This window comes from Manacus vitellinus, unplaced genomic scaffold, assembly GCF_001715985.3.
Source record: "Manacus vitellinus isolate BGI_N305 unplaced genomic scaffold, ASM171598v3 scaffold_31_pilon, whole genome shotgun sequence".
Classification (NCBI taxonomy): Eukaryota; Metazoa; Chordata; class Aves; order Passeriformes; family Pipridae; genus Manacus; species Manacus vitellinus.
In genome coordinates this window covers 8142495-8164521 of record NW_021940379.1, presented here as the reverse complement: position 1 = coordinate 8164521, position 22027 = coordinate 8142495, and the positions used below count along the sequence as shown (strand labels likewise).

At 43.9% G+C, this 22027-nt stretch overlaps 1 protein-coding gene across 5 annotated transcripts in view; it reads left to right on the top strand.

Annotated features, from left to right (window-relative positions):
* Positions 1-22027, top strand: part of ZDHHC8 (zinc finger DHHC-type containing 8) — a 108182-nt gene that overhangs the window by 2830 nt on the left and 83325 nt on the right. For 3 of the 5 annotated variants that reach the window (XR_001921099.1, XR_001921098.1, XM_018076226.2), the window contains exon 1: positions 3201-3404. Coding sequence is in view for 1 of the 5 variants with exons in the window: in XM_018076226.2 (XP_017931715.1) it covers positions 3301-3404 (104 nt within the window). In the remaining 4 variants the exon portion in view is untranslated. Of the gene's footprint in view, positions 1-1563; positions 1677-3200; positions 3405-17425; positions 17508-22027 lie in introns of those variants that run through there. The other 2 variants (XM_018076227.2, XM_018076229.2) reach the window with 2 other exon arrangements.

Here is a 22027-nt window from a genome sequence, read left to right as displayed (position 1 = left end):
ACGTGGCTCCAGCACAGCTTCTGTGGTTGGCCCTTTCTCATTTGGGGTAAAACCTCAGAGTAAAATCTTGCAAGAAGACATGCAATTACTAGCCATGCTCTGCCAGATTATTTTTAGATTGCTCTTTGTAGCTGTATTTGTTCCTTGTGTAGTCATTAAATCTTTCCCTAGCTCATGCTGCCATTGCTGTTTACCTCAGTGCTGCCAAAACCTTCTGGCACACCGATAAGGTAGTGTCAATCCAGAAACTGCAGTCCTTGAAATAAAGGTGTTCCAGGAGAGCAACTCTGAGACAGGTCGGTTCTGCTTTAGTCAAGTCCTCCTCAGACATCCCCACACTTTGACTGGTAAAGTCATCTCATGGCTTTAAATCCACTTGGCTTGTAGCACTGAGGTTGAGTGTTGCTCAGCAGTGCTTTATGCTGGCTTGAAAACAGACTGTTCTCCAGAGCTGGAGTGTTAGTGGGAAGGAAAGGAGGTGAACTGCTGGACACCAAATTACAGAAAATTATTGCCTTCTGATAGTTAATCTGTGATGTGCAGCAGAAAAAAGTCATCTCAGGGTGCTGTTCAGCATAGCCCTGTAGACTTGTAACAGAGACTGTCTCAGCCCCCTCCTGGCAGTGCTGGTCCTGCACCATGCACAGCACAAGGTTGGCATCCACAGGATGGTTGTGCAGCCCAGCCCAGGCTGGCACAGTGTTCTTCAAGATCAGTTGAAGTTTGGAGAAGTGCCCCTTCTTGTTGCTGTGAAAGCTACAATTCTTTGTGCCCTGGCTCCACGTACTCACACAGTTTTATCTTTAGTCTTCATCTATAGAACTGTTGTGTGCTTAGGAGATAAAAAAAAAGACCCAAGTTGCTGCTGAGAACCTCCTTTCAGGAGTGGCTTGAAAGACTGGCCCCCCAAATAGGGGCAGATACAGCAAGATCAGCATTAGTGTGTCAGAGTGAAGGGGGGAATCCATTCTGAGGGGTGGAACGAGCAGAAGCCCTGAATCCTCCCCACCTGCAAAGCTGCCTTTGACAGACTTTCTAGACAGGGAGGAATCCTAGTGGGAAAAGACAACTGAAAGTGTGGATTAGGCATAGTCTTAAGAATAACTCCTGTATTCACATGAAGGAATGTTACTGTCCCAGAAGGGCTTTGACAGATAATGAAATCTAAAATCATCAAATTTCAAATATGTATCTTAAAATGAGCTTGTGCTTATTGCTTCCCAGCTCCTGCTAGAAACTTGGCAGGATGCTTATGTGGCTCACCTAGAAAGGAAATGGGCATGTCCATGCTAAAAATGCAGATATGACTTTTCTCTTGGGAGAGAAGTTTTTCAAGCCCTAAGATGCATTTGAGTAATTGTCCATTACAGGATGCTGACCAAACATCAAAACTGGTCTATAATGCTGCTTAGGATAATATTTTCCAGTTTAAAATATCAGTGGAAAATTAATCAGAGTTCTGTTTGCAACTAAAATTCTTCACTAAGACTGTTGCTTGAGTGGGAAGGAGGAAGGGGCTTGAACTGATTTAAGTGATAAAGTCTCTGCTTTTTGTCATGCAAGTGGTGCTAAAGTAACTCCTGACCTGAGTGCTCCTGAGATGGATCTTCCAGCCTAGTTTTGAAGAGGAACCCAGTCCCCTCCTTGGAGATCTCTCAGCAATACCATCAAACCTGGTAAGTGAGAGACTTGCTTCCCAAGGATGCTTTTGATCCAGCTCCTGGAGCTAGCTGTGCCTCAAGGCTTTCGGATTATTATTATGCAGAGCCTGGTTCTGTGTGAAATTGTTGACCTTTTGATTAGTTACACGGATTTTAAGAATAATTAATTTCAATAAGCTGGCATGACAAGGAGTAGTGAAGCATAGGAAACATTCAATGTCCCCCAAGCATTTAAAAATAACTTGGGTAGATGTTGTCCCTCCCTATCCTCATAAATCTAAGTCTGGTGTTCATTTTCAGTTGACATTTTTAAAGTTATTCTAGAGGGCTAGAGAATATATTTTTTTCCTCTGGTGGTTTGGTTTTTGTTTTTTTTCTGAAGTGGGGCAGTTGTTAGCAAAGCTGAGATTTCACACAGCCATATGTCCTAGGCTGGAACTGGCTGGCTTTGTTAATGCTGATGCTCACAGTTTTTGTTGGTTTTTTTTTTTTTTGCAAACTGCAGAGTTGAGGACCCCTATGGCTTTTTGGTTGGGTTTTACTTGTTCAGTTCTTAAGACCCTAGAACAGGGGAACTAATTGAGTCTCTTGAAATGAGAAATGGTAACGTCCTTTCAGAAGAGAACCGCAGTGGATACCTTCTATACCTTCTAGGGCCAGCTTGCTTTTAACAACCAGCAGACGCTGCAAATGTGGCTTTTGTTGTCTTACGAAGTGGTTACTTTATCTGCGTGTTGGCAGCTGCCAAAGGGGGATTAGCTGAGGGAGGGAGCAAGCTGCAGCTCCTGGTCTGGATTTCTAAATTTCCCGGTGGCCTTGGACCGCTCTCCCCATGCGAGGGTTTCGTCCTGACCAAGGCTGGGTGGTGCCCCGAGCATGAACAGAGGAGCCATTCACACACTGCTCTCGAGAATGCTGATTCGGTGAACTTCCTGATGTTACCTTAAATTACCTCTTCTGTCTGCCTCCTGATGCTAATGGACAGATTTAAAAAGCACAGAGCATAGTGCCATTTCAGTTATGCTCGCGCTCAGTTATTAATTTTGGAATCGGTTAAATTTGGCAGAGTGCAGCAGTCCCCCTAATACCGTGACCCCGTGTTTGGCAGAATGAAAGGCAGGGTTTATTGGCAGAGCTGCAGCGCACGGTCTGTGCCGAGCCGGCCCCGGCCCGCAGGGACCCCCCGTCCCGCAGGGACCCCCGGCCCGCTCCCTGCGGGGCCCGCGGTGCTGCAGCGGCTGCACCGCCTCCTCCCTGTGCAGGGAGCTCTGCGAGGGCTGTCGTGTCCCGCACAGGGAGCTCCAGACATCGCCTTTTTCTCTTGCTACAAGGAGAGAAGCGGCCCGCGCTGTCCGCAGGGGCTGCCCGCTGCCGGGAGGGCGGCGGCGCTCGGCGCCCCGGGAGCTCCCGCAGCCCCGCTCGCCGTCTCCCCGCAGCGCTACCTTAAGGGGCTGGTTGACATCAGCCGAGTGGGCTGGGCGGTGTGGGTGGGATTTCCTGTGCTGGAGGTCAGCTGCTCCCGTCCCTCTCCCGTCCCTCCCTGCCGCCCGGGTCCCGCTCTCCCCGCGCCGGAGGGACCCGCATCCTCCCGGCGCCCTCCTCTCGGGTTGGATTTACACAGTGATGTGTAAGCTACAGGATGCCCAGCAGCACTGGAAAGAGGTTTAAACCTACTAAATACATCCCGGTCTCCACTGCAGCTGCCTTATTAGTGGGTTCGACTACTTTATTTTTTGTTTTCACGTAAGTACGGCTCTGGCGGAGGGGGGGCCGTGCTGGGGCCGCCCGGCCCGGCGGGGGGAGGCGGCGGGGCTTGACAGCCCTGCGGGCCCTGCCGCTGCCGGTCCCGCTGCCCGCCCGCTCTCCCTGCCCGGCTGCGCTTTGCAGGGGCTCACGATCGCTCCGTATCGTGAAATGTGCCTGACAGGCAGATCCACCATTTCATGGCACACAAACCCCGTCCGCCTCCCGCCCTGCCGGCGCTGTGCGGCGGAGCTGCGGACCCCTCGGAGCAGCCCCTCGGAGCGGGCAGGGCTGGCGGGCTGGGGAGGTGCAGCCCCAGCCCGGGGCTCAGCCGGCCGGAGTCTCTGTGCGCCGGGAGGCAGCGCCGGCCTCCTCCCTCCGTCTCAGGGTTCATCCGGCAAAGCCTCTCCGAGTGGAAGGAATCCTATTCTAGGCATTACCCATTCTACATATTTTTATGTAACTGTTCCTGAAAGGCTGAGGATCTAATGAACAAATTTACATTTGCTTGAAGGAGAGACGGGGAAACTTTTTTTTCTCCCTTTCTGTTTCCTCTTCTCTCATTGCCTTCTCCCTGAAATGCGGGATTGGGCTCTGGCGGTCGGCTCGCAGCTCTCCTGTAGTTCCATTAATATGTGAGTGCTGTAGTGCTTCGGCTGTTTCCTCTCCCTTTCCATGCACTGGAGTTCTGTCGCTCGTAAACCCTTCCTGTGCGGGGGTATCGGCAGCCTCCCTGCAGAGGTGTCAGTGTTTCCAGAGAGATGCTCTGAAAGGAGCCTTGACCAAGCTGCCTTTTGGGAAGGTGGAAAGACGGCTATTGCATATTGAGATTTATTGTTTCGCTTATTTTGAAGTTTTATTATTTCCGTTTTCCTTGTTTTGCCGTTGCTATTTTTTCACCGAGCTCAGTGAAGCTGTTGGAAGCAGAAGGCTCTGTAAGAGTGGGAGTTATGTGTCTGTGTCATTATCCTTCGTGGTTTGGCTGTGATATGAGTCTTGATGTTTCAAAATGCTGGTGTGGTAATCGCAATGTAGGATTTCAGAATAAATGTGGATGTTGTTTTGTCTAACAGTTTCTTAAATCAGAACAGATTTTGACACTGAGTAAGGCTCTTGACTTGATGTGCCTTTATTTCTCATTGCTTGTTTTCAATGCATTCGATATGAAGTAGTGGTGACTCCTTTCAGGATATTATACTGTGTCAAGAACTGGTCAAGCCTCAAGAACTGATACAAGTATCTGCCTATCGTTCATCATTTGGGCATCTAATTATAGTTTGGTGCTTGCAGGCAAACACAGGACAGAAGTTGGCTTTTGTGATGAACTTGGTTAACACTGGTGTGGGGAATATTAAATGGTTGCACAGTCGAAAAGAAAAGGGGATCTTAACGCCGGCATTTATTTTTCCTCTGCCTGAGGAATGGATGTGTGCTGAGGCTGTTTTGGAAGCTGGATGCTTGTTTTCATATGATACTTCCAGTGTAGAGCTACAAATTGCTTAGTGATGTAAGACTTTCCTGGTAACACAGTTGTTGTTGAAACATCCTTTTGGCAGCAGGACATCAACAGAGATGTTGGTTTTACAATTTGTTACTGTACGAAAGAGGCAATTGGCTTTAATTCATCACCGAATCTCAAACTTCACTCTGCTCCCTCTGTTATCAGTGAATAATTACATGCAAAATGAACTATTTTAAGGATCTCTCCATATTGTAACTTGGCCTGTGTATCTTGAAGTGTTAGTAAATTTTTTGAGGACTGTCCCAGACATACGTTCTCTGCTGCTGCCAAGTCTTGTGTGTAATAAAAGTAACACATAATTGAGCAACTGTTGCCAGGCAGGATCTGAAGTCCTGTCCATTCAAAAATACTCAGATGAATTTGTATGGAGTTGTTGTTTTTCATGCTGAGCAGTTTTAGTAAAATCTGTCTATGTTGTGCCATCACAGCAAGCAGTACTCATGACATTAGTGTCTGTTGTGTGGTGGTGGGTTTTTTCCCCTTTTCCTGAGCATTTCCATTTTTTATCTTTTTTTCCACAGGCAGGGTTTTGTGTCTTGATCTTGTTGCTGTCATATGTTATTAAAGGCTGAGATAGATCTGAATTTTCAGGTGTGTTGATTTGCACAACTTGTTTGATGTTGGATAAATCTCTGATAATGCAGCAGTTGAAACGCTGGCCTAAAAATGCTTTTGATACAATCCATGCTTGCTTGTCAGAGCACAAGAACTTAATCAAATGAAGATTTACATGTGTGTTTATTACCTCCTTATTTGTGTTAATTATCTGTAAGGCTGCTGTGTCTATAATGAAGTAACCTGTGTATAAATACATGAAACCAAGGATGGATGGAACTCATATCAAATTTTGGGTGCAGATCAGCTCAGTGGGATATCAGGGATTTGAGCAACTTCAGTGTGGTGAAACAGAATAACAGAGGTTAAAATATGTGGAAAAATGGAATAATAACTATTTTTAAACCACTAACTGAATAGAAAAAAAAAATCCTTTTAGGGCACTGGAAACATTTCTGAATAAATGTATGAAAACAGAGGACCTGACTTGGCTTTCTCCCTAGACACGTTTGTGGGCTCAAGCCACGTGTTATGAGTGTCTTCTGCTGAATGAAAAGCTCTTTGAACTTGAAGGGCAGAGTTTGCTTTTTTGCAGTGTGGTCTTTATTTTTAGCTTTTGTTCAAACACCTTTGCTAAAAAGCAGCACATAAAGACTGGAATACACAGTGTCCACTATTAGTTCATGGTGGTGTTGATCAGTGCTACTGTTAAGCTTTGGGAAAATTCCATTATAGGTTCTCCTTTATTCTTTTTCCTCAGCTAACTATTTAGGATTCTCTGTTATATTCCTTCTGGTTTTATGAGGGGGAACTAAACTGTTTAGCTATCAAGATTATTGCCTGGAAAGGCAACTAAATATTGCAGTTGTATTACCACAGGCTTTTAGCACTCCATGTGTGTTCCTTCAGTAATAAATACAGTGTCTGAGTAGGTGGTCTAATTTGTCACAGTGAGAGAGTAAACAAGCATTAACTCTAAGCATTATGAAGGAACATATCAATAATGTTTTATAGAATGATTAGGTTAATTTACTTATATGAACAAATCAAATGGCATAATGAAGGAAGAACCAATTCTTCTTAACACTCTGAGAATCCAGAGCCAGTCAGTTCTAGCAGATATGAATTCTTCTACCAAAACCTTTTTTTCTTGGTATTTCTCATCAGGCTTTTTGTTAGAGATAACAACCTATTTCAGTGGAGTCTGCCTTGGACTCCCAATGGCTGTGATGGAAACCTGAGGGGGATCATTCAAAGACCCTGAGTTTCAAGAACTTGCCACCTTATTTTAGGCTGTGTAACTTCAGTATTAGTAGAGAATGCAACTTAATTATCAGTAAGCATAATGTCACCCAGTGAAAGGTTGGAATCAATGATCTGAAAGGACTTTTCCAACCTAAATGGTTCTGTAACTATTCTGGAGCTAATAGTTCTCTTCACCTGTTTAAATTGGCTCCTTACTGTAGTTGTTAGTGCTGAGAACCCCGGGGTTAGTTCAGCAGCTGCAGTGCTGTAGATTACACAGCAAGCTAAAAGCATATGGTTTGAAGGGAAAACTGTGGCTCATTTTAGTAAGGAGAAAAAAGCTTGTCATTCTCCCTGAATACTGCAGACTAGAAGTTTCTGATAAAATACCCATTTTCAGACTGTAATTTCTGCAGCATGCAGCATCTCTGAAGTACAGTAGAAACATGGAGCCCATGACAAAGGTCCAGGTGCCACTACTTTTTTGATATAATGGTAGTAACACTGCTGTATATTATTCCTTTAAATGGGATAATAAAATGGGTAATTTTCTCAGTGAAGTGAAAGCACAAATAAGGCGAAAACTCATTCAGTCAGTACTGAAAATGAGCCTTCAACTTAGTTCTTAACAGTCATAATGGGAGATAATCATAGGTGTGCACCACAGACAGCTGCAGTTGGCACTCTAATGCAGGCTGTGCCACAGGGAGTTTGATACCAATAACCTGCAGGAAATGACTGAGGAGTGATAAACTGGTGTAGAAGAGCAACTGAAGTTGCAGTAGGGATGGAAAGGCAATAGAAAAATAACCTGTACTTGTGCTGTTCCCATGGCTGGCAGACTGTGCTCTAGAGCAGGCCTGGGGGACTTACCTTAACAGGAAGGAAAGCTTGGCTTCAGTTCATCAGTTTACAGAAAAATTGGTATTCTCCCCACATTTGTATGTCATGTTACTGTATTTTATGAACTAGAAGGACTCAGCATTTCTGTAGCTGTGTATGAATTCAGATACACTTGAGATAAATGCACCTCTTAAATCATAAGCACTACCCTGCTCCTGCAATTATCTGATCCTGCACTGGAACAGCCTTAAAATAAATATGTAACAGCACTCTAAAGTTCAAAACTGTAGTTACCATCCTGGGTGGTAGTTAATGGAAATATAATTATATATGTACCTAGAGTTCTTGAACTATCTGTTGGATCTTTTCCTCCCATGACTTGCAAATGCTCACAGATCAAAAAAGGGAAGGTATCATCTGCTTTTTTGACTTGAGTTTGTTTAGTCACTAGCAAAGGTCAAGCTAATAGAAGATTATCTTTGCTTTAGTGAATTTGATTTGCATCCAAAATGTTTTTCTTACCTGAAGTATTTTAAAGCCTTCTGTAAACTCCAATTCCAGCTGTTCAGATGTTCACTTCTGCCAGTTCAGTGTTCTGATTTCAGTTAGAACAAATGATAAAATGTGATTTAAAATGAACTTTAAGGCTGACTTCACAAGCACACACTGATTTCAAGCAGTGCAGCTTAGCCTCCTGCGATATCTTAACATTTTCCATGTTAAATGCATCTTTAATGGCAGCCTTTTCCTGTCCACTCTACCTGGGATTCAGAAGAGGGGATGCTTCCTCGGCTGACCTGAGTCATCTCAGCTGTCACGTCCATCAGCTTCTGTAAAATATTTACTTTTGTTATGACAAAGAAATGTCCTTTTAAGCTGTGGCAATTTCATCTTGCTATATAATTTTTGTAAATAGAATCTAGACAAACTTGTCATGCAACATAAGACAGGCAGTCTCAACAGGAAAACAGATTTCACTGAAGTGTGAAAAGTTTTTTTGTTTGCTGAGGGTTTTTTTTTATGCTCTAAGAAGCCTCAGTTTTACTGCTTTTAACTAGTTGATTCTATGATCTTTGCTTCCAAGGGCACCAGCCAGGTTGGCAATACAGGACGTTTCTGAAAGCTATTAAATGTTGTCCCTTTAGAAAAAAACCTTGATATTTATTAAACAGGAATATTTTTTCTTGCTGTAGTTTGAGAAAGGGAGAAGGAGGATCATCTTTGGTGGTGGCAGCAAGTGGCTGGCCGTGCTGAGCTCTCTGTGTGCAGCCACTGCAGGGGCATTTCAGTGCTCACTGCAAATCCTGGTTTAAAAAGGCAGAAGAGCTGCTGCAATGAAAGTTATTCCTGTACATGGGCCACAGCTGTAGTCAGTGTGTGATTTATGCCAGGAGCAGCCTCCTTTCTATTTTACCTAATAAACAGAGATTAAGGTCATCTGGAAATAGGAATAAGTGTGTCTCAATTAGATCAGGGTGGGCCTCAGCCTTTGTACATGAATATACAAGCAATTTTTCTATTTTTGTTTAAAGTTCTTTTCAAGATGCTAATATAAATACTCTCCATGTTTGTCCAAGTATGCCACACGTGTATCCTCTTATAAATAGAAGCAATCTCTGCAAAATTGTTCAAGCTCAGTTGGTTGGTTAGTAATGTATAAACTAAGGGATGTTACTGCTCAAAACACAAAACTTAAATTGAGAGGCAGATACATGTGGTGCCCTTGGAGATCTGAGGTTCATTACCTGGGGTGGTTGCTAATTAGACACATAACATTGTTGTGTAAACAACTTATTCTGCTGCTGCTCTCTTCTCAGCTAGAGTGAGGTGTAGAACCCCATGGTGTGGGGATCTCTGTGAGACCTGGGAGGGGTGGCCTGGGACAGTTTTTCTGGGCTTACTTTACTTAGAGTATAACCTACAAGGAAACTTTGCAAGGCCTACAGAGGGAAACCATGAGTGTTGTTTAGCTTGCACTGGAAGATGTCAGGAATTCAGCAATAAGGTGGTACAAGGCGATTTAGAGCACAAAGGAGGTGTAAACTGGAGTGGGGGAGAAGTATCCTAGAAGCCACCAGAGCAAAAGTGGAACTCTGATTTATTGTCCTTTGATTCGAGCCAGTAGATACAAGACTTATTTCTCTCTAATGCCAGAGTAATGTTCAATTTGGCTGCACTGGTACAGAGCTGCTCTGAGTTGCTCGTTTGTCAGTGGGAGCAGCTGATGACATGGAGAGGCAGGAGCGTGGGGGCTGAGGCAGCAGTGCTGCAGCTTTTAATGGGAATTCTGTATTATTCCTTTGCAGAAAATACCATACATTGGAAAAACCTAGTCAGCCTGCATCTTATTTTACCGTGGAGGTTTTGGGGATCCTTGCTTGGTGATTGCAGTAATTAATTCAAATGAGTACACCGCAGTGTAGTGTATACTACATAAATCTTCAGCCAGTAATCTGTATCCAGAAAGAGGATTTAATTAGTCACTGATTGTTCTTATGCAATTACTAATGCAATTTAGCTAGACTTGCTTCAAAAGCTGTCCAAAGTGCCTAAAATTCTGAGCTCTAAACCTATTATACAAACACTAGTGGGTACTTGATTCTTTGTTTTTCTCAGCATGGATATTATGGAATAAACTTTATGGTAACCCATACTTAGACACTGCGGTAGTTACCATGGTTTTCTGCTTGTCAAAGTGTAAACACAGAATTTGTGGACTTCAAATGTGGAATCCTTATGAAATACCTGTACTCTGCTGCTGTGTGTTGAGATCATCCAGTAACAAAGGACAGTGGAGCCAGGTGCAGTTAAAGTACCCCTTGAATTTTAGCTCTAGACCCCAAGGCAGCTGTCTGTGTGCACACCTGCACCGTTCTGGTGGGTACTTCAGTGTCACGTGAAGCACATCATTAGGAAATGCCCTTTGTTGCTCTGTAGAGCAAGGCAGGCAATATGAAGATGGGAATACATGAAATACAGATTTTTGTCAAGCCACATGTAGAATGATGTCATTTTCTGATGAAGGGAGGCGTTCATAGAGGCAGACTGCTCAGTCATTCCCATGGAAATAAGGTCTGTATGTGCCACTTTGAAGTGTCTGCTCTCCAGAAAACCCTGGTGCTCACTCAGACTAAACTAATCACAGAATAGTCTTAAATGAGCAAATTATTTTTTAAGTTGGAAGCCCAACAAAGCAAGCTCGGGACTGCTTAAATGTTTAAGGGCTTTCATAAATAAAGTCAGACAAAGCCTTACTCTCTCAGGATTCTTAAAACTAAATGGGCATTTACATTAGCTCTTATTCATGTCTTCAGGGAAATAATCCAATGTAATATCAATATCAACACAATTTAAGTACAGTGCTGGGAATAAGGAAAGCTTGGACATTTCTATAAACAAGCATAATTTTAATTTAAACTTGGGTCAATCACAGAACTGCTTCAAAATGGAAAAGTTCAGCTTAAAACTTTTCTGTCTACTCTGCTCCCAGTCAGCTAGGAGAGGCAGGTATTTTCTTATGGAAAAACACTTCCAGTCCCCCTTCTCAGCCAGCTCAGTTTCAAAAGTTATTTAGGATTATTTTCATTGTGAATAACCTTCCTTTCAGTTCTTCCTCGTGAGCAAGATCTCATTCTGCATGTTTAGCTTTCTCTGAGGATTGATGTTTGCCCCAGCAATCAGACTCTCCAGATGTGTTGTGATCTAATAATGCTGTGGTTAACCCCTGTCTGCTGTCAGCAGCTGCTGAGCCACCTCCTGTGTTTTCCCAGCAGCCAGCATTTGCTGGGGTGGTTTCCTGGCTCCAGCAGGACCAGCAGTTGGGAGGTGGGTGTGCTCTCCCTCCAGGGGGTTTGTGTCTGGTGCGGGGCTCAGGAGCCACTGCCTGGAGACTTCCCTGGGGAACCACACTGTTAACTTGGCTTCTCCTCCAACATTCCAAGGCACAGCGAGGGAACAGGTCCTTGTGGATGTCTGTATGATCGTCCTCGTGGTCAGACCTGTGACTTTGACCAGTAACTCTGGGTTCTTGTCTTGTTTTAAATGATCAGCTCGTTTCTCCATTGTCTGGTGCTTAAGTCTCACATCTTGCTTTTCTCTTTGAAGATCTTGCTGCAACCCCTGCCTTATCACCTGGCCACGTGCAAGCAGTTACTATTCCAAAGGGTCTCTCCTTGAATGGACAAAGTATGCTAATTACCTGCAAAGAACCAAGTACAGGCTTGTGTAGTAAAGCAGCTCTAAAGAGAGATTTCATAGTATGTATATAGTTTTTAAGTTGATCAGTGCACAAGTAGGCTGGCTTAGAACATGCTGCATCTTGTGTAAGTGGCTAATGAGTCTGTGGCAAAAACAATAAAACCATCAACAGACACTGGATTTTTTTTTAATGACCAAGTTTTGCTCATTCCGAAGGAAGATGTGTATAAAATGGCTGCTTTCTAACATATAGTACAAGTCAAATAGATATTAAGCTACTGAGTCTAATGAAGTGATTTCTAATTCATGTACAGAAGTTGTAGCATCTGCAGCAGCAAAGGGGATTAATATTTGCCACAGAAATTTCACATTACAGGAATAAAATAACAGGACACTTAAATCTGCATGAATATACGAGTGTAGAGGTCTATGTACTAGAGCTTCGTTGTCTCTCTTGAAAAGTTTAATGGTAACATTGTAGTCTTTAAACTTTCATTTGTATGTGATTCCACAATGACTAATTACTTTTGCCAAGTAATTTTTCTTGCATTGTATTACAAATGCTAGTGGGATAGAGCTAAACATGATATCTGTGGTTTGAGAACTGAAAAATTAATGATTCCTTCTCTAGCCTGCTGTGTTTGATTTATAATTCATCTCTGCTAAGAGACATGCTCTTCTGAGCCCACTGTCATCTCTCCATTTACTATCTAGGTGGGCGTTTTTTAATTCTTGCCATGGTGGATGTTGGGGAGTTGTGAATTCTGGGCTTAGAGTGCTCCTGAAGAAGTAGGTTTCCAGACCCACATTTTCTTCACCTCTCATTTCTCCTCTGTGGGATCTGGCCCCAGGACTTGTGTTGACCCCAGACCTCTCAGCTGCTGTTGCTGCCATGACCCTTGATTTTGAGCATAACCCAAGTACATGGTTCACCTTTCAGAGGCCCTTGACAGCAGGAGGGGATGGAGAACTGCAGAGGTTCTGAGTGTCCTGAGTAGCTGCTCACAGCCATTCTCCATCTCAAGGAGTGCCACAGCTCTGAACTCAGCACTAACCCTTCACACAACACCTCTCTCACTCCTCTGTTTTGTCTTTAGTCACTCTGGATCTTCCTGGGCTATTTGGCTGCCTCTTATCTGCCTCTTACACTGGCTTTTTTGCTGTTCTCTGCCTCTCCTGGCAGGTGACCTCCAGGTCAGTCTGTTCAGGTGGTTAAGGCCTTTTGCCCAATACACACAGCATAGGGTGATCCACTGTTTACCTTCTGAAATGCCAGAATAGAGGCATTACAAGGTGCAATTCAAAATCTAATCCCATCTGTGGAGCTGGAGTGGCTTTTATGAGTTGATGAAACAACTCTTCTGTATCGAAACTGTAAGTGCTCTCTGTGGGCCACTGTCTTTACTGTGACTCACACACACTTGGCATCCTCTCCAGAGAAGCTGACCAACATTTCCATCTTCTTCCCCACTGAGAAGTTCTGTACTCTTAGGCTGTGAATTTATTTGCTCCAGAACAGTGACCTGAGTTGCAGCTGGTCCATAGGGAACGAGATGTCTTGCAATTTGCCAGTTCCACGGTCCTCTTCTGAGCACAGGAGAGCCCTGGTTAGTGGATTGAGGCACTGATCCTGCATTTTTGTGATTACTATGCTTTGTGCTTTTGTTTGCATCTCTCAGAGTGGTGTTATTTATTTTTGTTGTTCGTCTGCTTTGGAAATGAGAAAAGGTTATTTTGAGTGCAGTATCAACTTGGCATCATTAAAAAAAAGTGTCTCTTCTTGCCAGTTTTTTTTCCTGGTTCCCCTAGAAATGGATTCCTGTTGGGCTGCTTCTGCCACTGTGTGTGTTGTGCTGTGTCTCCAGAGCAGCATACTCTGCATGTGTGATGCTGGCATGTCTGAGGAGGGATTGATTCCCCCAGGCATGTGAGTCCTGCCAACTCCTCAGTTAGAAAACTTAAGGGTTTAATATACATTGTGCTTTTAGTCCCAGTTTGGCCCCTTCTTTTGGAAGGCATTTTTTCGGAGCAAGGAATGATATACTGCATTTTGTTGTGGTCTGTTTTGTTTGTTTGTTTGTTTTTTAATTAAAAAAAGAGTTTATGATTATGTTCAAGTAGTTAATCAAACAGCCTGCACCTCATTCAGACCTCTCCCCTTAGTTCCCTTCTCACTCTTTCTAACCATACCTGCTTCAATAATCTGAGCTGCATGGGAATTACTGAGATGGGATCCAAAGCTAGAATCTGAATCTGATCTCCTGACATGCCCATTAAAATCTCACTGCAAAATGATTATTCCAGGGTATCCAAGTGGCTGCATTCTTGGTTTAAATCCCTTGGAGGGCTGTTGGTCCTCCTGGCTGATTGTGTTACTTCAGCTGCCTTTATGATCCACATGTCCTGGGCCTTACCCTTCTGAAAGAGGACTGTCTGTGGCCCAAGGACAAGATCCTGTTCTGTAGCTCTGAAGTGATGAGCTTTTCAACAGGAAAAAAAAATAACATTCTTCAGCTTCCTCTTGGAAATGTCTGAATCATTTTGGTTAAAGCCTTAAGTGGGACAGATACTTTGCTTGAAGGGCAGAGCTGGCAGAAAGACTGCAGCCTAACAGTTAATTTGGCAGAGTGATTCCGAATGGAAAATATGCAACGTTGCTGTGTACCTGTGCCCTCTCAGTCCCATCAACAGAACACATTCCCATCAGCTTTTCCAGTGGCTGTTAGTCTGCAGATGCTTCTCTTCACTCCTCACTTTTCAAGTTGAACTTTATAAATTTCAGTAAATACTGAGCTCTCTCTCTGAAAGTCAGTCCTCTTAAATCTACTTCTTCCCTAGGGTGACAGTCTTAAAAATGTATTGTTTGCCTTTTTTTTTTTTTTCTGGGTTCAGAAAACAGTGATTTAAAGTAAATTATCTCTTAGAAGACACTTAGCCAATTTACAGTCTGTGCCCATTTAAGTGGTAGGGGGCAGGATGGAAAGACAGGAGAGTATAAATTGTGCTGTTGTGAATTATTGTGCCATAGGCAAGGGTTTCTTTTGTTTTCCCCCCATCTTAACATTTAGTCAGAGGACATGTAACTAAGGAAGAAGTTGCAGTGTGGGAAGGGATGTTCTGATTTCCATGGCAGTATCACAGAAGGTTTTTTATATATATACAAACACTTCACTATCACTTCCTTGATATTACCTGTGATATTTTGAAGGCTGTTGGAGGGAAGGTACATCAAGGGAGGCCTAGACTGTGTCACTGCTGATTCTTGCTCTGTACTCTTGTAGCCTTGACTGGGTCCATGTTCAGAAAGCAGAAACCTGTCAAAAGTCAATATATCTACACTGAATATCCAAATTATTAGTAGTGTTCTACATGCAGATTAGCTTTTTTTTTTTTGTGCTTATTTAACTGAATCTTGGAAGTAGCCTTCTAAAAATATTATCCATAAATGAAGACAGGATGAGTGCTGTGCTAGGCACACTTAAAATGCTCTCATGTCTTTGAAATCTAAAATTCTTTATTTTGAACTGAAGAAAAAAAGAAAGGAAAAGTCAGAATCCCTAAGGGGAAAGTACTGCATGTTCAGATCTCTTGTCATGGCCTATTTGATTTATAAATATAAAAAAACCTGTTTGTGTTCTAGAGCTGGGGCTGGTCCAGCGTTCTCTGCTGTTCTCCCACAGTGGGACAATCATCCAGAAAGCTTCCATGAGGATACGGCGGGATTTTGGGTGCATTATGGTATAAATGTATCTCTGGCTATAAACTGTCAATCTCCATTTTTGGGTGAGCCTTAAAGGATGATTCAGGCACAAGGAAACAGACTTGTTTGGTGACAGTTCAGCAGCGTTTCACTTGCCATGTATGATCACCCTCTCAAGAACTGCATCCCGCTGCGATGACAGTTTGCTGGAAGCTCTCCACAGATTCATTGGAAGTTGGCTGAGCCCCAGCTCCACAAATTACTGGTCAGAAGAGACTGTTTGTAGGGCACAAATCTATCCAATTTGTAGTGTTGATTTGATTCTTTTTTTAATTAACACTTTAAAAAGTGTGTCAGCAGAGTGCCAAAAAGAAAAGAAATGATCAGCTAAAACATTTTATTGCAGCATATGATGCTGTTTTATATTATCATAGGAACATGGCACTTAGATATGGCAATATTTTTTTTCTGTTACTTTTGTTCATTTTATGGTCAGCAGCAATTTGAAATAGTCTTCAGAACAAATGCTGGGGTTTTGCCCTTTTTTCTTTTTACTTTTTCTCCTCAATTCTTATCTCCTTTCTCTGAATTTCCATTAAGTCCAGTATCTTGCTGAATTTAAAGCTAATAAGTTGAGATTTTTTTTCCCTCTTTTTAATTTTTTTCACTGTAAGAGTGCTTTCTGTCTGGTGTTTCTGGCTTAAAGAGGTGATTGGCAGCTATTATGTAAAGAAGTACACTAGTCTGTAGTCCTCTGGAGATCCGGCAAGTACTGTCAGGATTAATAAAATCTGGTTGGCTGATTTTTTGATGAAATCATCTTTCTCCTTCTTTTTTGCTTTGAAGCATAATTTTTTCCTTTTTGTTGTTTTTTTTTTTTAACTGCTGTTTCCTCAGTGCTCTGTGTGAGACCTGTAACTCCTCCACCCAGTCCTTCGGTGTAGGACTATGAGGGTAGCGAACGTCAGGGTGAAAGATCAGAGCTCGTGTTGACAGCAGTTTAAACGTACCCTTGCTTATGTTTCCTGCTGTAATGTTTCCCATAGAGTTGCCAGTTTATAGCTTCAGATTTTGGAAATACTCTGTGCAGGGAGGCTGTGCCAGGTGCTGGAGCCACCGCTACAAAGCAGTGTCAGTGCCGTGTAAGGACTTGGTGCTGCTCCCAGTTCCCATTCAAAGCTCTCCCTCTGCCCTGCCCTTCCCAGGTGACCTCTGTTGGCTGGATGCCCACCCAGCCACTCTGGCACTCCTCCCCTCAGCAGGACAGCAGAAAATAGACTGAAAAACCTCGTGGGTTGAGATAAAGACAGGGACATCGCTTACCAGTTCCCATCAGTCATGGACAAAACAGACTCAACTCGGGGAAAATTAATTTGCTGCCAATTAAAATACATTCGGATGGTGAAGAACAAAGATAAAACCTAAACGCCTTTTCCCCCATAACTTTTTTTTTTTTTTCCTTTTTGCAAGCTCAGCTTCGTTCCTTTATTCCCAACTTCTCTGCTTCTTCCTGCCCCCTGAGCAGTGCCGAGGGACTGGGGGCTGTGGTCTGTCCATGACAGGCCCTCTGTGCTGCTCCTTGCCCCTCACACGGGTCTCCAGCGTGGGCTCTCCCCGGTGCAGTTCCCTCAGGAGACTGCTCCACGCGGGCTCCTCTCACCGGCCCCGTTCCCTCAGGAAATGTCCCCCTGCTCCTCCGGGGGTCTGCCCTGTGATGGCTGCAGGGGAAGCCGCCTCAGCCTCCCCCTGCTCAGCCCCAGCTGCTCTCGGGGACATTTCTCACACTTTCCCCCTCACTCCGTGCAGGTTTTGCTCTTCCCTGAGGTGCCCCGGCCTGGCTGAGGGCTCGGCTGGGCCCGCCTCACAGAGCCCCGGCAGCCCCCAGCGCCTGGGCACGGGCACCCAAAACCCCCCAAAATAAACATTTCTACATAGGTGTTCCAGCACTTCTACATTTATGTGATTCTTTACAAGCAAGAGAAGGAGACTGTGACCAAAAAAAGCCCTTTTGACCTTCGTCATCCCACAGCTGCACCACAAGGTCAGTCAAACAAGTGGGGAGGCAAATGGATTTTGGGGATTTTTTCTGCATACAATCTACTTGGTTTTTAGGAGCTCTTAATGATCTCTCTTCAGGAGAATTATCTAATGTCAGAGTGCAGCAGTGGCTCACTCTGATTTGTGAAATCCCTCAGAATTTCCATTGTGATTCTGTGAGTCACACTAACGTGCCTCCTTCAGCTGTGTGCTCCATTTCCAGACTCCGTCACAGCTTCTCTCTCATGGTCCTGGGGTTGTCAGAGGCCGAGCTGGGGGTTTTATTCGAGCACAGGGCACGGAGTATGTCAGCTCTCGTGTTCTGTGAGCTGCTGGTGCAGGGGGGTCACTGGTGGAAGGTTGTGGCTGCACAGATGTGCCCCCACAGGGGCTGGCAAGTGCCCTGTGTACCCTCAGACATCACGGCACTGCTGCTGACCCACAGCCTGAACGCCTTGTGCTCCTGCTGACCTCTCAGAAAACCTGACTGGTTTAGTTTTAACCCCTGTTGAATGCTGGGTTTTGGTTACAGGGCTGAGATTTTTAGTGGAAACTTTCTAGAGAATTGCTGCCTCTGCTGTGAGGACGGGAAAAGGTTTGAAGATATGGAGGCTGCACACACTAAACACCCACTTAGTAGAAGGACAAAATGTGAAACATTTAGCCGGGATGTGTTTGGGTAACTTTGATGGCTGTACCCTGTTATTGGAAGGTATCCAGGAAGTGACAAGGAGGAATAATCATCTGTCAGTGTCAGGAAAAGTGACTAGGTCAAAAGCGCCGTGAAAAATGAAGTTTCCAGAGCAGAAATACTAAAGCTTCAGCCTAGTTCACAGTTTCTTCTCTTCCTGTCCTGAAGCACTCCATCATAATTGCCTTTGCTCATACTACACCTGTCAAGAGATGACACTGTTATGCATTAAACTTGGTAGGTGTGACAGCAGTGTGTTTTGCCCTGCCAGAACAGAGGTGGCTTGTGTCCATCTTTTAGTACTCGCCCAGGTCTACTACTTTTTTTTTCCTAATCTAGAAATAACACCAAACAGTAACACATAGCGTGTAAACTAAATAAACTGTCCTTCCTGGGCCCCTTTAAAAATACTGGAGAGCTGCTTTTAATGCCTCTGTTTATTTTGGTACAGTATCCAGACTGCTGGAAGTATGTTTATAGCATAGTCTAATGAGCTGAGGCTCCTCTCTAAGATTTCAGTGCCTGATGGCTGGATAGAAAAAGCCGATGCTCTCTAAATATGTATGCAAGACTCTGGCTTGCAGTAATAGTTCTTGCCATGAGAAACTGCCTATTTAGTGCCACCTGAGCTAAGTTTGAGCAGCAATTGTTCCTCAGCATATGACACAGTGATCCTCGTTACTGCAGCTTCATTTGCTCCTGCAGTAGTCAGACGTAGCAACACCTGTGTTGTGAACAGCACCAGTTACATTAGGTCATCTGTATTTAAGCCTGATGACTTCATGGGAAGCCATTTTAATTTGCTCTCTACCTGTGGAGCATGAATTCCAGGTCAACTTGGAAATCCGATTAATGATTTAGATGCAAGAAATGCAAGTATATGAAAATATTGTTCTTTATATTGAACTGAAGTTATAGTTCTGCTATGAGTGCCTGGAGCACATTTAAGTGAGGTATAAGCTGCTCTTTACTGTGCTAAGGCTGACTGGAGAAGAGAATTGATCTGGAATATAGAATAGCTTTTCTGTCAGTGTTTTGGCTAGCCCTGCTTAGTAGGGGCAGTAGTTAAATCTTTCTGAACTTCAACAGAATTTAGGCATTTAAATGATTTACAGATTTTTAAAAACATTGTTATCATACCATGACAGCATTTTAATGAACTACTTTTTTAAATTACAACTGGAACTAATATCTGCTGGAGTAGTAGCTCCTTCAGTACATAGCAGAGTTGTTGCCAGGAATATATTGAATATTTGAAGCCCAAATTGGATGTAGTGAGTGAGTCTAGTTGGCTCATTCAATAACTTGTTAGCAAAGCATAAATATTCTACTGGAGCAAACTCATCTTATGCTTTCGAAGAACATTCCTGTTCTTTATTAACAGATTGAAGATTGCTTAAGCAGTCTGAGGGTTTTGGGAGGGAATGCCTTGTGTGTGCCTGCTACCTGGCTCTGATAGCCCACTGTGGGGTTGGGGTTTCCCAGTGCCCAGCTGTGCAAAGTGCTTGTGTTCCTCCCCACGCTCCTTCCGTCCCCTTTTCCATGCGGGAATAGCTGAGGGAGCAGCAGGTCCCCGGGGGCACAGCCCTGGCTGGCACCTGCAGCACCTGCTGAAAGGCAGGATGGTGTTGCTCAGGGATGACTCACAGGCACCTGAAACCTGCTCTGTCAGCAGCAGAAATCGCAGCTTCCTGAGGCAGCCAAACGTGATCCGTGTGTTCCACCTCAGGCTGCTGCCCTTCCCTGAGCACCTGGCGGGGCACGAGGCTGTTGTCTCACGCTGGGCTGCACTGGACTGCCCCTGCTATTCATCTGAGCAGGTTTTGCTTCAGCAGGTGAGGCCCAAATGAATGTTTTTTTGGGGAAAAGTGACTGTGAGCCACTGGTATTTAATCTGTGTAATTTATTTCATCAATGAGCTAACAGTGCTGTTCCTCACAGCAGTTGTTTTTGCTGGCTTGGAGGAGGAGGAGCGAGAGGTAAGGTGAATCTGAGTGCTTTGGTCACTGTTCTGGGCTTTCATTTGGCACTGGCAATTTCAGAAGGGTGCTCGGGGGGTTGGCCGGGAGAGACCTTCCTTTGAAGTCCTTGGGCAGCAAGAGCACAAGCCTGTCCTGCTGCATCCTGTTTTGTTTCTGGGGTGAAATGTGATCCAGAGTGACCAGAGACAGGTGGACTCTGTCAGAGGTCCAAAAGAAGAGGCTAATAAAAAATCAGATCCTAGGCTTAAGTGTTTTTTTACATATGTGCCAAGCTATATAAAAAACCTGTCCTGCATTAGCTATTTTAACACACATTAGAAAAATTAAGTGACTCTGGTATATCATTTGGTGACTTCAGTTCTTTCTGTATGCAAGCAGTTCTATTGATTTAAGGTAGTGCAAAGGAGTATTTGGAAATTCAGTGGAACTGATGTGTTTCTTTGTGTCATACCGAAAGAATTATAAGTTCTTGAAGGAGCAAGTAATGCAAAGGACTGAAGTTGTCATGATGTTTAATTTGAAAGAAAAGAAGAGACCTAGTTACAATATGGCTTTTTTATATACCTGGTCCATCACTGAACAGCACATATGTACAGAATAAATTAATATTTTTTTAATATTTGGCCCATATTCTTGCATCTGCAGTACAACAAAGACATTTTAAGTGATAAGCTGCACTACAGTGATTACTAGTGTCATTCCTCTAGCTGTGTGAACAACTAATCTTCTTAAGTGGGTGCTGGTATGGATGGAGACCAGGACTGGGGATTTCAGGGTTGTAATTTGCAGCTTCTTCGATCAGTGGTGTGTACTGCATGATTTTTATATTCTACTTAGAAAATATGAAAAGGCACATCCTCAGAAAGTCATGTTCTTAATGAAAAGTACAATTTACTTGGCTGGAAGTTTGTCTGTTCTTTTATCTGCTTTGTGGTGAAAGGGAGTGAGTACTTGGTCTTGATAAGCTCTTGTGCCAAGTGTTCTTTTGGAAACACAAAAGTATTATGGCCTGTAGTTATTTTCAGCTGAGCAAATAGAACTTCAGATTAAATAATTGCTCTCCATAGATTGAAGACATGTGGGTTTCTTCTCCACTATATGCTGCCTACTTGCTCAGTGCTTCAGTCTTACACTAAAATCTTAAGAGCCAGGATGCTCCTGGGTTAATCAATGAAAATGGTTTTCATTGATTGCTGTGGAAAGAAAATAACTAACTGGTTTAATTAACCCACTGTCGTGTATATCTAGAAGAGTGCTTATTGATTTGCATGTGTTTAATTAAAACAAAAACCTCGCAGTTTTTGCAGCCCTTGTCTCCTCACTCTCTGCTCTGGGTAGGACTTCCCCAAGTGCTGGTGTGCCCTGCACAGCAGCTCCTCTTGCTTCCCTCAAGCTGCAGCACCTGGGACTGGCACAAGGGCACAGGGAGCAGACACAGAGCTCCAGCTGGGCCTCAGAACCAGCTGCAAGGGATACTTGAATTTTCTGCCCTTTGTTCTCCTGTCTGAGCAGCAAGCCACTATTTGTGCCATGTACTACGTTGTTTAGGACTGGCAGAAGGTGACTTACCCTGTGCTGCTTCTGAAAAAGGTGCCAGACCTCCTCCCCTGTGGTGCCCCTTCACTCCCACTGTGCCAGCACCAGTCACTGTGGCACAGTGATGGTTTCCACCCAGATGTGTTGTCCTCGTCCAGTTTGCTGTGTAGCCAGTAGCAAAGAAGATCCCTCTGCTCTCTCTGCAGTTGCCACTGATATTGGCATCAAGTTTTCATGGAGCAATGCCCTTAGCCTCCCTTGTGCATGGAAATCACCATTTTGAAATTTAAATTACAGGTTGCAGTGGCAAGCTAC